Here is a 15422-nt window from a genome sequence, read left to right as displayed (position 1 = left end):
AGGGTTGTACAACCAAGAATATGACTGATGACCCTGTTTAAAACAACTCAGAACATTGATATTGACTTTCCATGCAAAATTTCTCCATGTACGATTTGTATTGTCCTATGAACTTTTAGCAATGACCATAATTGACATTATAATTCTGTCAGTAATAGAATCCAATGATGTACCCTCATTAGTTGACGATGGCCAGAATTGATACTGCAGTTTCACCTAAAAAGTGCAGTCAGCTCTACAGTTCATTAATAATACAAAAGAATCCCTCCCCGTTAACTTCTTTTTGAGTAGGTTTCAGATTAGGTGCTTGCGTACATTTTATCTAACTATTTGATATATTCGGATTCCGCAGGCCTTTGAACCCTTGCTGTTACAACACATGCACAGCTGTACACAAAACACAGGGCTCGGGAACAACCTTTCCCAGCATCACATATGTAACATGGCAAATCACGACAATACACACCCATCTCGAAGAAAGGCACTGAGAATGCTGCTAAAAAAAAAATCTGGTAGACCACAACCAAGATACTGTGGTCAGGAATACCGAGGGGCCTGACTAGATGGAATACAACATGGTACCCTTGGATTAGTGAGTATTTTACTGCCGCTCCACTTCCTGTAACAAGTAATAAACCGAATATTTTTTATATATCAAGGGGTTATTTACATTTTTTTCCTCCACTTATATTCATCAGAGTGTGACTACAGATATGTTTCTCTTATATTCCTGTAGAGCAGCACCCTAATCCTAACCTGGATGAGAGATTATGAATATATACATTTTGCACTTTCACTTGTTTGAGGTGGTGTGTATCACAAAATGAGCGTCTACAATATATGTCTTCAAATGTATTTGTACTTTATTTTTTGATGAATGACTAACGCCTAGTAAACAAGGAGTTTAACAATGTATTCTCAGCATGCTGTGTGAGGATGTGTTGCTTGTCAAAAGACCCAGAACATAGCGATAAAAGATATCATAGCTATGCGTGTGTCATATATGAGGTGGAACTATGGTGACCAATGTTCTTTCAGGCACTAATAAGTTATAGGTCCTAATGAAAGCCTAGGACCCAGAGAAGCAGTCGTTGAAGACTGAACCATATATATTTTAAGGGCAGTAACTCCCTCTTGACGTCAACTCCCATATTTTAACCCTACCTATGCTGCCCAACATTAAAGCAAAACTGAACGTCTCTAAAGTATTGTTAATTAGGGATCCTCCTCTGGCAATCTTGAAAGTGCTCCATGGAATATGATCAAATAAATCCTTTTTATATGAACCATGGTGAAACTAGATGGCGAAGAATGCTACTAATAGAGTGAATGAGGGTCTTTAAAATAAATTAATTGTTTTTCCATCCTGTTAGAAATGGGGTTTCTGTTTGGCTAGGGTATGCACCTAGGCCAGGCAGAACCCACCACTCTATTCAGGCCAAGTAAGTTACACACCAAAGACAACCTGTGCTCACCCTATTATAGCTTGGCACAGAGCAGGGAGGCTTATCATCAGAAGCAATGTGTAAAGCGTTTGCGCAGCACACTTACACCAGTAACACAATGAATACACCACAATAGAGACTCCACACAGGATTATATAAAAATATAGATCATATATATATTGTTAATAAAGCAGAGATCAAAATGACATGAATTAGAAATGCTGTGCATATTCTGCAAATACTGGAATAGCGCTCATTATCCTGTCCATGCAAGGATTCATATGACAGGCATCATAACTTCAGTAAATCATTTCATGAAGGGTATAGCGAGTAAACATTACCTAAGCATTACTGTACATGTATAGTACCTCCAGACACCTTCCAAAGTAACGTAGTAGATAATGCCATGACTGAGATAGTATTAGTTATGAATGCGAAAATGACATGCAGTGACTTTTAGGGAAAGTAGTGCAGTATTCAATGACCAAAACTTATCAATCAATACCGACCATCATTATTACACACTATGACGTTGTAGGGCCTAGTACATCCGGGCTCCTATTAGATATGATACATTAGTTAGGCTCACATCATAGGCCATAAGATCACCTGTGCGCCTACTCCACGTGTTCTGGTAATTATTCCCCAGTGACCTGTTTCAGAGTGTGAAGCTTCCGTTGAGGAATTACCCCACCAGGTCATCGCTAATAAGCCCCAGTACCCTGCACCAGGTAAGGAGGTGAACGGGGCATACACCTCGTATGTTAGCGCGGGAAGCCCTGCTGAGCAAGCAAAAGTTGGTGGCTCGGGAATTTGCTGGGCAGCTGCAGGGTAGTACTTTCCGTGATGCGCTACCTCCTCCAGAAAGGTGGCCGGCGTGAGTCCCGTGAATCCCTTGTCGGCTTGGCAGCACGCGCGGCAGAGGCACTGCTGTGCCTCATGAAGTCAGCAAAGTTGGTTGCCCGGAGGTTGTCAGGCAATGTGGTCCTGGGGCAGGGCTTCCCAGAAAAGGAGGCAGCGATGGCGTTATTCTGGTGTTGCACCCCTATAGCACAGAGGGGGCTTGTGTCTCGTGCCCGCACTGGCACAAGTCACTTCCAGGATGCATTGGTTCCAGAGGCACGGTGCTGTGCTACCACACACTGATTTTGAAAGAAGACAGGAGAAATGGCCTGTACTTCCCACACGCTAGGAGTAATCGAAGCCCTTACGACGCGCTTCTTGATTAGAACTCTAGTCAACAAGAATTCCTTCTAAACCGGCCATTATCATATGCCATAATAACTTTCTTATGGAACCCAATCTCATTTTCTTGTGATAGATGTTCTCCACTGTTTCCTAATTCTCCAAATCCACCATGACCAGTATACCTCAGCCTTCATGAGATTAACCTGTAACATGCAGGTTACCCACAGAATTAAATTATTGAAAGTAGGCAGATGGTGGCCACAGCAATGAACAATGATGGAAGACTGAACATGATAATTCCACTCATATTAACTAGATTCAGGATCAAGAACTAGTATTGTCTGTAATAGTCCAGTTTTCTTTCAAGGTTTCACTTACTGGGAAAGTGTAAAATGCCTATACTTGAAGTAATCTGATAGTCGGTACATTTACAAGGTGCATTGGTATCATGCAGTATCCCTTGTTGAATATTAGTACCTGTCTACTATTGATCAATTTGTGTTCTCACATTGATCAGTGCCAGTGCCCTAATAAAGGCCCCCCAGTCTTAGTCACTTCTCTAGAGAAAACCAATCACCCTTACTTACAATTAGTGCAGTTTACTAATCATGTGTGCCACAGACCCTACGTTTTTGTGTCCGAGAGTGATCCTCAGTTGCTAGTGTTGCACATTGATAATAGATGCTGGAGACTCATATGGAACATTATTGCCATTGACCCACAATAAATTGCCAATTTCTTCTAGTGACCATAAGTACCAGCAGCCCATAGATATCCTTACTGCCACTCTTTCATAGTGAACATCAGTGCCAGTATTTCAAAGCAGCCCTCCAATCTTTAAACTGCGGGTACGCCTCGGGGAGGGGATATGCTTTAATTGATCGTGGGTAGAGCAGGCTCTGTCAAGACCAGTTTATAGAAGGCCTGGGAGAGGGATGGGAATTCCAAAATGACCAACACCAAACTGAAAACAGTGCTGTGTTTTAGTGAACGAAAACACAGTGGCAGTGAGTCACTCTGTTTTGTCTTTTGACACTCCTGTCCTGAGGGAAAGCAGGTGCCAAAGTGTGAGGGAATAGTCCCTACCTCTATATTTCTGACAAAGGATCGTACAGTGGACACTTTTATATTTCTTTCTGGCTATGTATTTTGTTGCAATTTTAATAGGGATAACTGAACTTAACTGGTGTTTCACTAGTTAATTATGTTCAGCATTGCCAGTGTTATAAATTTGACGAGAAAATAGGTTTGGCATTCTGGGGGGAATATATATATATATCAATTAATTTATGGCTGCCTTTTCTTCAGGCTCATATATTGTCACTCTGCCGCACCCCTCACTCTACATAATCCCTTTCCTTTCTCTTACCCCATGTGTTACTAGTGTGGTAGAAGCAAGTTGTCAAAAGGATCTGCGTCACCGTCCTTCATTTGTATCTGTATTGACCCATATATTGTGCTGCCATCTTACTCAGTGTCACGGGGACATAAAATTTTCGGTCCTGTCGTTGTTAGGTCGAGCCTATAACAGCGCGCATGCACTGTTCTGGCGAAGACTTCATGTAGGGGCTTAACCTAAGAATTGCACACGCTTGTGCGTGTGCTTTTTGTTTTGGCCCACGCTATTGGCCTTTGCGTGCGTCTTTTTAACAAAGACAGCATGCAATTGGCCAAAGGCGTGCGCATTGCTCATCCCATGGCCTATTGGTGTCGGTTACCCGCACGGCCACCATGTGGTTTCAATTATCGTGCCCAGACACGGGCGCGATAATTTAAACCAGATGTCTCGCTGGGGCGCGCGCGCGCGCTTACCACTCGCGTGCTTTTTCGTATTTATTCCTGTTTATCTTTTTGCCTCCTCCCATCCGAGCTGTCCGTGTTGCTTCACCCATGTCTCTCCTGCCCCAATGTTGTTTCCGCGCTCCTCAGCTCCGCTTTGACCCCGTTGTTTCTATTCTCTCCCTCCTACCACGCTCACTTTAAAAAACCAAAACAACGTTTCTGCCCGTTTCCTTTTTTGTTTTTTTCGGTCTTAATATTGCCCTTGCGCAGATCGGCAGAGCTGAGCCATGCGCGGTGGCAGCTCCCCCTGCTGCAGCCGGTTTTGAGTGATGTGAGCCCCGCGGTATGGCTGCCAGTGGATAAACGGACCTGCGGGAGAAGTGGCAGTCCATAATGCCTTACCACAAAGGCCCGGATCCGGGCTCCAAGAGGAAGCTGTCAGACGGCGAGTACAGCGACCATGAGGAGCCACCACTGCCCCCTCTGCCGCCTCTACACTACCGGGACGAGGAGGCACGCCGGGTGAAGCACGGGATCCGACAGATGCTTCTCTTCAGCCCGGAAGAGTGCGCCCGCTTCGAGAGCCGCATCAACGAGGTGGTGCGTGCTGCCAAGAAGGGGCTGTACAAGGAGCACACCGTGGACAGGGCTTCATTGCGCAACAAGTATGTTTTTCAGGGAGGGCTACACTTATGTGGCGCAACTGCAGAAGCACCGGCCTGGCCAGGAGCGGCTATACCCCAAGGGTGACGTTGATGAGATCCCCGCCTGGGTGCACCAGCTGGTCATCCACAAACTGGAGCAGCACCGGGTCATCCCCGAGGGCTTCGTTAAAAGCGCCATCATCAATGATTACCAGCCCGGAGGCTGCATCATCTCTCACGTGGACCCCATCCTCATTTTCGAACAATCCATCGTTTCCATGTCCTTCTTCAGCGACTCGGCGCTGTGTTTCCTCAGGTAAGAGAAGATTGGGTTACTGTCATGCTGTGGGTGTGAAGATGCCTCCTCCGTGTATGGAGAAAGTGATGGGTAATGTCATTTTAAGTGCCAAAAGCCCAAAACATTTGTGATCATCACTATACAGCAATGCATGTCATAATGTGGTCTTTCGTTAATATTGAGCCCCCTTAAACTCGGAACCTGTAACACTTCTTAAGCAAAGTTCGAAATGTAATTATCAGTCTTCTTGGCAGATGGATAGATAGAAGGATTACAGTCCTTGAGGTAAGGTGGTATAAAGGCCCACTGCCCTGTGGTAAAGAAATATATGCTCACTATCCACAGGGGTGAAGCGTAATTCACCACTTTGATTGAGAGGAGGGTGGGGCGGGAGTCCCCCTCTGAGGGTCGGATCACCATGCTTGCACACGGTTAATTCCCTCAAGTAAATTGGGGCTTTGGCTGAGGGTTACTTGGCTTACTTATCTTGGGATGGCATGGTCATAGCTTTTGGAAGGTGGGAAAGTATGACCAAGTTAATGGCGAATGTACTATGGGGTTCACATCCACTATGGAGTCACTCCCAGTTGTTTGGTTGTCATTTCCTGGTGATAAGAATATCATTACTATTTAAATATAAAACTGCATTTCATTGCTCAATCACAGCTGACTATCTAGAGTTGTTTGGAGTAACACTGCGGTTTTGTTTTGCTCGCACTTGTGATACAGTGCTGAGCATTTTATAGAGCACAATAGGGCTTCGAAGACCTGCTATAACGTAAGATAATTCACTGTATGCCAGTCAGGTGGTGGCCCTATGCCAATCTGTTCGGTCACATGCGAACTGTTCCCCCCCACCCCTCTCCTGCTCTTCCTCCTGCGCAGCGACAACGTAATCACAGAAGGAAAGGTGTTGGAACACTTTGTTAGTGTTTATATGTCGGATCATATGTAACTGTCACTTCACACTTTGTTATCAAAATAAGGGGGGGAAAAAGAGGTTGATGGTTAGGTTCACCCTCCAGCAGTATATGTATCACAAAACAACCTGAACTAGTCAAGTAAAAGAACCTAACCTTAGGGAGAAGGAAGGTATCAGAAACCAAATAGGTTCTGAAATACCAAATGTAGAAAAAGGAAAAGATTGTCCTTTTCTTGAGTCCCCTCACTCACCAGGGTTTCCCCACGGTGACATGCTTCATCATTGGGGTCCTCCCAGTCCTCTACGGACTGAGGCGTGCTGCGACTTGCGGATTACGTAGGAGCACTGGAAAATCAGACTATGTGTAGTGCAAGTGAAAGTGGAGTGGATTTGTGAAATTAAAATTAATCAGCTAGTGGGCCAAAATAGACTTTATTAATGCTCTAAGCTGAAGAAATTAAAAATGGGGTGATATACTGAGGTCCCTAGTTATAATGAAATAGGTGTACCTAGCATATTGTATTGTCAACTAGTTTCGAGCTTCCCCAGCTCTTCGTCAGGACAACACCGGGACCAGCCCAGTGTGACAGTGCCACTCCTAGTCAACCTTGATGCGGTGAAAAAATGAAAAAACGCTGCAACAGTGAGGCATGCGTAACTTATAATACATACGTTTTGTACGTCAGGAAACTTCTGTGGGATATAATAAGATACATATTATTTCGAAAAAAAAGTTTGTTAGTAGGTACTTTTATCTATAAAGGTTTTTTGTGAGCACACTACACCCAAGTGGTCAATCACTTCAGTCTATGACGTGCACGTTGACAAGGTTGACTAGGAGTGGCACTGTCACACTGGGCTGGTCCCGGTGTTGTCCTGACGAAGAGCTGGGGAAGCTCGAAACTAGTTGACAATACAATATGCTAGGTACACCTATTTCATTATAACTAGGGACCTCAGTATATCACCCCATTTTTAATTTCTTCAGCTTAGAGCATTAATAAAGTCTATTTTGGCCCACTAGCTGATTAATTTTAATTTCACAAATCCACTCCACTTTCACTTGCACTACACATAGTCTGATTTTCCAGTGCTCCTACGTAATCCGCAAGTCGCAGCACGCCTCAGTCCGTAGAGGACTGGGAGGACCCCAATGATGAAGCATGTCACCGTGGGGAAACCCTGGTGAGTGAGGGGACTCAAGAAAAGGACAATCTTTTCCTTTTTCTACATTTGGTATTTCAGAACCTATTTGGTTTCTGATACCTTCCTTCTCCCTAAGGTTAGGTTCTTTTACTTGACTAGTTCAGGTTGTTTTGTGATACACTTCACACTTTGTGTCTGTGTAATTTACAACACTTGAGACATCTTCTTCACTGCACTATTTATCACCTCTTTGAAGACGTCACAGGCCGGTCCCTACCGCTGATATTTACTAAGCGGTCGAGAATGCTCTTGATTGTAATGCATTAGGTCTCGCATTTGCGAGAGTTTAATCTGCTAGTATTGTAAATGCAATGTCTTTTATGTATGTTTTAAAACCCAAAACATAAATAAAAGGCATTGTCATTTACAATGCCAATAGCTCAAACTTGCGTGAATGCGAGACCTATTGCATTGCAAATGCTTGTTGCCAAAAACAATTGCCATCCCGTCCATACATTCTGCTAGGTCAGCGGAAGCAAACACAGATAAGTTCTAGAAAGCATGAAACCGTGAAATGAGAGCTAGTAACTGTAAATATAGATTCCTGATGACAGAGTGAGCCAGCATCCCTTTCTCTATACCTTCATCCTACTCTCCTCTTTCATCCACCACCTTCTCATTTTTTCCTCCACCAGCCCTGATCTCCTCGGGCGGGTGTAAAACTGAATAGGAAAGAAGCGTTTGCTTTATGAAATTTGCAGGGACATTGCCATCTTTAATGGGTTTAGTGAACCTAGTATCCCAATATTTTACATTTCTATGTATGTGAGTTATAGCTTCACATTGTCATGTAAAGATATATTTTTACTTCAGTCAAACGGCATTCAGAGGACAGCAGAAACTAAAATTTTTAGACACAGAAAAACATTCTGTTATAATGTGTACCATGTTGAATTTGGATATGGCTGTGATGGCAAGTAAAACTAATTTGTCATTCAAGGCAATGTAAACCCTCCCTAGGGCAAATACACTCTTTCTTCTTTCCTCTTGTGTTGTGTCTATCGCTGTTAAAATAATATTGGGCATCAAGACATCTGCTATGAACAAAGATGTTGAATTAATATTAAGATATGCATAACATGAGCTCAGTTAGTTACCGCTATTAGAGCGGTAGTGATTAATGGTGAAGAATACAGAAGCAAGAATATCTGCCATCTGCTAATGTTGCTGAACAGATTTTGAAGCCCTTGCAGAAACGGCTTTGTTTATGCCGCATCTAACTAACAACAACCTAATGGCCAGATGACCTTCTGGCATGTTGGCTTTGGACTTTTATGCTTTAGATTATTTTATCACATGCAGATTACGGTTTGTTTGCCCTTGCCTAATAGCTTCTCGCTGTTAGAAGGCATGAGCAAGATGAACAGTGGCAGTTAAAGGCAAAATAAACTAGGCATTGAGGTTTAAGTTGTGAATTTCTGTACTATTATTTTTCTTCATTCAGTCATCTTAATTCATGATGCCACTGCTCTTTTAAATTAAAGAGAGGGTTTTTTAGAGGAGCCCTTTGCGGCATTTAGTGCGGCAACCAGTAACAGTTTCTAGGAGTTGCACAACATGCTTCAACGTTACTAGGAGAACAAAGGCACAAGCACCATAGGACTTCCGTGAGGTTTCTCTGGGAAGACCACATTAGTATGATTAAATTAATAAAATAGTCCTTTAAATTACCCCTTCATCTCTTCACAAAAGTGCTAGTGTAGTGTATAACTCACAGATGACCAAGAAAGTTGTGATCTCTATCTTGCAGGAATCTTAGATTCTTCAATTAGTGCAGCACTTTTGTATCCTTTATCACAAATGGATATTTTGATGTTTGCAGGGCTATAAGGAGAAATCCGGACCAATGCTTTAATACTTCTATGGCCCTCAGCCCTCACCTCACAAAGTTAATTGTGTAAAGAGTGAAAAAGGATTCATTTGGTTTCATAAACTGGGAATAAGTAGCTTATTGGTCGCTTTTGGCAAATGATGTTAAGAAATTTACTGGATCCAATCTGAAGACGCTTGCCTATCTCTTTGTGTGGTTTTTTCATTGGATTCGTTATAGATGAAAGGTAGCACTGCATAGTAGAAGAGATGTTTTTTCAAAAACCTTTTTTTAAGTCTAAGCTTAACTCAGTAAATGTGCAACTCCCACAGGAAGCAGCAGAGTCTCCAATATGTACATTGTAGAACATAGGGAGATGGAAAGTGAAAGGATAGTGAAGGCATGTGGTAGATGTGGGCGATGTATATTGGTTTATATATTAAAAATTAAGCAAGATCAAAAAAAATCTTTCTGCGTTCTAGTCAAAATCTCCTACATGTTAAATTCACTGGTTAGATGCACAACATTCCCAGATTTTTAAATGCAATTTATCATATCAAATGAGGAATGGCAGATATCGGCTTCAAGCCTGATAATGGGTGTGATCCAGAAATTCTCTCAAAAATGATAGAATTGATAGACAATAATGTATTGAAACTAAGTTTACACCTACATTTTGTATTGGAGATAATATTTGAATTGAGAACCAGAAGAGTCTGGTTTCAATGATAGAAAGAGGCCCGATGTCTTGAAAATTGACAATTGATAATGTTTTTTTATTGACGTGTTCTACCTGGGCTGGCTGCTTATGGTTGGTTTTATATCGTTCACTTATGTTTTTTATAACTTGGCATTTTTGTGTGTATATGTGACTTTTATGTTTCTCAGAAACCTGAATAAAGTTTATGAGCTGTACTGATAGAAAGAGACTAGTGATTGGGTGGCTGAAAGTACTGGCATCAACTTAAGAGAAGTGGTTACAGGATTTAATGAGAAGCAAAATGAATGGTTCATACCTGCCAGCTTTAGAAGATCTGAAATCAGTACCATTGCAACAAGGAACAACAATGACTGGTCCTCTGTAGCACAGTGACAGTTGCAGGGATTTGATTACTGTTTTCATGAACACAATGGATACAGTTCTGCTAATTGCAACTTTGCCAGATATCTTGTACTTTTGATCGTAATTACTTAAAATTGAACATCAATAAATTGCGTTTTCTTGAAACAAGCTGGAACAGGAATTGAAAACTATACATTAAAGTTAACCTGATACAGTATTGTAAACAGATCATGCCTATTCTCTACATTCATAGTAACGAGCACACCTCTACCCAAGCTATCCAAACTGTTCTGCACAGTATTCACTGTGTACAGTTACATCAGTGCATGGTATTATATTGATAAATGCAAAGACATGTCTGCTAATGTCCAAACTGGCTGAGCATTGTTAAATGGTTTAATAGGTTTGCCCACTGTTGAACTTAACTTTGAGGTATTAGTTTAGTACTTTTTTTTTTTTAATTCTAGAGCTTATTGCTTTGTGGCCGCTTTGGAATGCTATGTTTTCTTGCTTCTGATTTGCGTGCAAGCAGAAGCCGCATTTATAGAGTTGGATTAGATTTAGGATGCAGCCCATGATGATGTTTTTTGCATGCAAACCTTGCACTCCTTCGGGATACTTTGAGAGCAAATTTCATTAGTTTGCATTTCAGGAATTCCTTTCTGCGCAGGATGTTCTTTTCTGTCCTCAAGCTTGGGCTCATTGTATGCCACAGTCTGTGCTCTTGGATGTTCGGGTATCTGTCACTGTGTTTTCACTCTTGAAAGCTTGTTTCCTAATCTAATAGGTGCCAGTGGAGTGCACGTTCTTTGACGTACAGTGGGTAGGTGGGCTGTGTCTGCAGGTATCCTGGCTCCATGCACGTGTTAGTTTTGCGCACAGTGCGTAGAATAATAAACCTTTCATCCTTGTATGCATTGCATCCAGTGACACGTCCTTTAATTGTTAGTTTTGTGTTTTGCATTTGTAGGTTTCTGGCACATTTTGGCCATTTGTTCTTGACCTTTCTGCAACCAGTAAAATAATGTTTTTTTCTCAGAAGGTGGGGGAGGATTGTATATGATTCAGTTGTCTATGTGCACCACAACGAGGAGGGCCTTTGTCTGCTCTACTCTGTGGCCAATTGAACGTGTCACCAGGGTTTACCCGAGTAGGGAGACCTGTTGACTGACATCATTAATAATGCTGTATTAATTCCGGGACATTCCTGTAAAAAAGAATGATAACTTAGTGAAATAAAATTTCAAGGTGTCTTTAATTTCTTTGTGGTTTGTGGAGGTATTCTTATGTTTGTAGACTACCCAAAAGGCAGTAAATTGGCACAGATTCTACCTATACCAAAATCTAGGTGTCCTGTTTCTGCTGCAGAAGTTCTGTTTTGGAAACATCTATTACAACACAGGCATTACAACGTAGTGGCTTTACAACACAGTCAGTACCACGACTACAACATTACCACGAGTTCCATTTCAACACAAGTCATTACAACGACCTGCTTTAGGGAATGCGGTGTTGGACTGGTGTTGGATTTTAAGTCCAACACCTTCACTACTGATTCACCGACTGGATTTGGAATAGTAATTTAAATTATTCCAAAGTCCAGCGCTTCCCTAAAGAAAGTCGTTGTAATGACTTAGGTTGTAATGGCAGATTTGTGGTATTGACTGAGTTGTTAAGCTACGCGTTGTTTTGACATGAGTGGTAACCAATGCTATTCCTCTGTTTAATTAAAAAACCTATGGTTCAAACGTGGTGATTGTGCTTAGAAAGGCGTGTGTTTCTTTTGAAAATGGATTTGGGTGTTATCATCATAAATATGGAAAGAAGGAAGAATTGACAACAGTATCAAACAAATGCAAATAAAAAGCAAAATTCATTATAGAGTCTGGAAAACACCCTCTCTGTGATTTTCTTTGCGTGAAGCAAAAAAGAGTAAACACTGATAACCCCTGATTGTTACAATACTTAAAATACTGGAAATTACTAAAAAAGCCACCATAATCCTCGACAAATAGGAGCTGAAGCAAAGAAAGACTAATTATGCGTGGTGCAACGCAAAATTGGCTACACGTTTACTAGTCACAATTTCATAACATAAACTTGCACTTAGCACGTTTCTCGAGTAGTCTGACAACATTAAAATAAGTGTTGCACTTGACATAAATTTCTAGAGTGCATTTACTGTAGTACCGGTGCTTGTACTCCTTGACTGAATTATGATACACCCCATGCAAAACACATAAGTGTATTTACATATGTGGAACTATTTGTTCAAGATTGCAAATCATTTACACCTACTTTTGCATTACGAAACGTCTCTGGCTTGGTTAAAATCATTTCAAGGAGATGAAGTAATTCAGTGGTTTTCTTGCATCTTTCTTCTAGGTTTTGTTCATTGATCCTGTGGCGGAATATGCTGTGGATTTTGTGAAGCTAGCTGAATTATTTTATCGACACAATATTCCTCTCAGGTATGAACAAAAAATGTAAAATGCATTTTCATACTTATTTAATATTACCCTTTATTAATATTTCAAGTAGCCTGTTTTGTTGAAAATCATAATTGGTCTCAGCTACGTGGCTAAAAGTACCAAATCACAATCTAGTATAATAATCCCAATGTACCTCTGCATCACAATTATTTCAGACGTTCTGTGGCAATGGATGTCCAGAGATACTGCATTAATCTAATTAATTTTTATATGCTACCCTTTTTGTGCGGTTTATGTGTGGGAGAATCATACCTGCCAACTCACACAATGCCACAGTGTGACACACGATATCGGCTCCCATGACACAGTCACCATGGGGAGCCAATATCACACTGTGGCAGGGTAAACGAGCTGAAAACTACTGTAAATAGTGGTTTTCCAGCTCGTTTTCAAGAGGCTTTAAACTGCTGTACATTAAGGTGTGTGAAAACACCCAAAGACATCGGCACCAGCCTCAGCAAGCTTTTTTGGTCGAACCTGGGCAGCGCATGCGCTGCTCTGCGAGGCATGCTGTATTTGAGTATGGACTGGAAGCTCCCCCCACTCTCTGCCCATATTTTCCATTGGCTTGTGTCGTTGTCCCTTGAAAATGCTGGCTTCTGATTTGTTAAAAGGCTTGTTAGTCCCTCCTTAGCACTGCCTTGATTTCATTTGTGGACTGGCCCTTTTACTTATGGTGTTGCACGGTATATTTTATTTAGTCTGTAAGCACTATTTTCTTTAATGCGTTTCTCCTACTGCAGGAATGACAGAACTTTCCTGCAACTTTCAGTGCGCCATGCATGCTTTGACTTTCCAAGCAGCCCAGGACAATGGTGGCCGCTTCTTTGAATAGGTCTCGCATTTACAAGAGTTTGAGCTATTGGCATTGTAAATGACAATGCCTTTTATTTATGTGTTAATTATCAGAACCGACAAATAAAAGGCATTGTCATTCACAATGCCAGTAGCTTACACTCTCGCAAATGCGAGACCTATTGCGTTGCAAATGCTTGTTTTTTTAAATTTGGGAGGAGGTGGTTTTGGGGCGGGTGAGGTTCAAAAGTGCCTTCTACGTACTTCTCGGCACAAGACCCGCCCCCTCCTCACACTGTGAGATTGTTCTACAAGTTGGCAGGCATGGAGAATGGTGCAAACGTTTGACTAGGACATGCCTTACTGCGGTGATAACTGAAAGCACAGTAATCTGAATGAGGATTCACAAAGCCTACCACCCGGGCTATTTTAGGTTTATGTATTCTTTTCAGTAATGGCTTTATGTGGTGCTGCTTGTGGATTTGTTGCAGAGGTGCCCTTTGTGTGCCAACGGTGGAATGTGAGGCATTCAGTGCTTAACATGAGCAGATGGTTTCCGGTACTCGGTACTTGCACTTAATTGTCAATTATGGCGCTTATGACAGTGTGCTACTTGGTGGCACTGTCTAATTTAGAGATGAGCACAAAATTGTTTATTAATTCAATATATAGGAAAAAAGACTAATAATTGCTGCCAAAGGCATTTTAATAGCTTTAGGGGCATGGAATAGTCTTAACTGTCATATTTGTAAGATTGTAATGGTTAGTAGTGGTGCTGGTGCTGTCGTTGGCAGCACAGGCAGGGACAGTAGGTGGCACAGGCTACAGTGACCTCCCGAGGAAGACATGGAGCTAACACCAGATAGAAGGAATGCATTCTTGTCTCCCATCACTAAATGAATGAGTGGATTTATTTATGGAGGGAAGGCTAGAGTGAATAATGTGAGTGAGCTTGTGGGGTCAGTGAACAGGATAAGTGAGTAGTATGAGTTAGTGAGGGAGTGAGTAATGTTAGTGAGACACGTTGCAGACCACATGTCACGACTCACTTAAAGTTCAGCGCTTTGCAATTAGCTATTGAACTAATGATTAAATCACAAAGGTGAGCAATATTGAACGTATTTAGAGAATCGGCTCCTTGATTTCTCTGGCCCATCTCTAAAGGTCTGAGAAACGTTTGTCTGCAGAGTGTGTGCTACCCATGTTGATGGCATTCACTAAATGACCGAGCATGCAGGCAACCACACCTCACGTTCTCTCATGTTCTATGAAATGACGAGGATGATGAACTTTTATATATTTGCGCTTCTACTGCCGTCTCAGTTGTAAAACACCTAATCAAGGTGGAGGAAAGATCTACAGGTGCCCCATAAAAGAGAAGTTAGAAGCCTTTGGGAGCAGGGGGATTCAGGGACATCTTATGGATTTTTGGGGGCTTGGGCCAAAAGTATATTGGTGACCCCTTCAGAACAGCTTTGAATTTATGATCCAATTTCAGCTCTTTCATGTCTTCTTTGGCAAGGTCACTGACCTTGCACAGACTTATTCTCCAAATGCTAGATGTGTTTACATCTATTATTCATGGATAGTATGTAATAGACTTTCAAATATCACCCACATTAAAAATAAAAATTAAAGGAAAACGGTATTTAAAAAATCTATTTAAGAATAATTCAAGGTCATCAGGGCAAGACTCTGCAGTCCAGAGCTGGTTCTAATGGGGCATGATGAAAGGCCGGGGCCCTGGGCTAGAGCCCACTTTGCCCATGCCTTAAAA

General features: G+C 41.8%; 1 protein-coding gene and 1 pseudogene across 2 annotated transcripts in view; both read left to right on the top strand.

The window, feature by feature from the left end:
* Positions 1–15422, top strand: part of UGGT2 (UDP-glucose glycoprotein glucosyltransferase 2) — a 1472699-nt gene that overhangs the window by 590530 nt on the left and 866747 nt on the right. For both annotated transcript variants that reach the window (XM_085622547.1, XM_085622546.1), the window contains exon 14: positions 12744–12829. In XM_085622547.1, coding sequence (XP_085478673.1) covers positions 12744–12829 — 86 coding nt within the window. The remainder of the gene's footprint in view (positions 1–12743; positions 12830–15422) is intronic.
* Positions 4761–5379, top strand: LOC146805335 (RNA demethylase ALKBH5 pseudogene; annotated as a pseudogene).

This window comes from Triturus cristatus, chromosome 8 (genome assembly GCF_964204655.1).
Source record: "Triturus cristatus chromosome 8, aTriCri1.1, whole genome shotgun sequence".
Lineage (NCBI taxonomy): Eukaryota > Metazoa > Chordata > Amphibia > Caudata > Salamandridae > Triturus > Triturus cristatus.
This window is presented reverse-complemented; position numbering and strand designations above follow the sequence as displayed.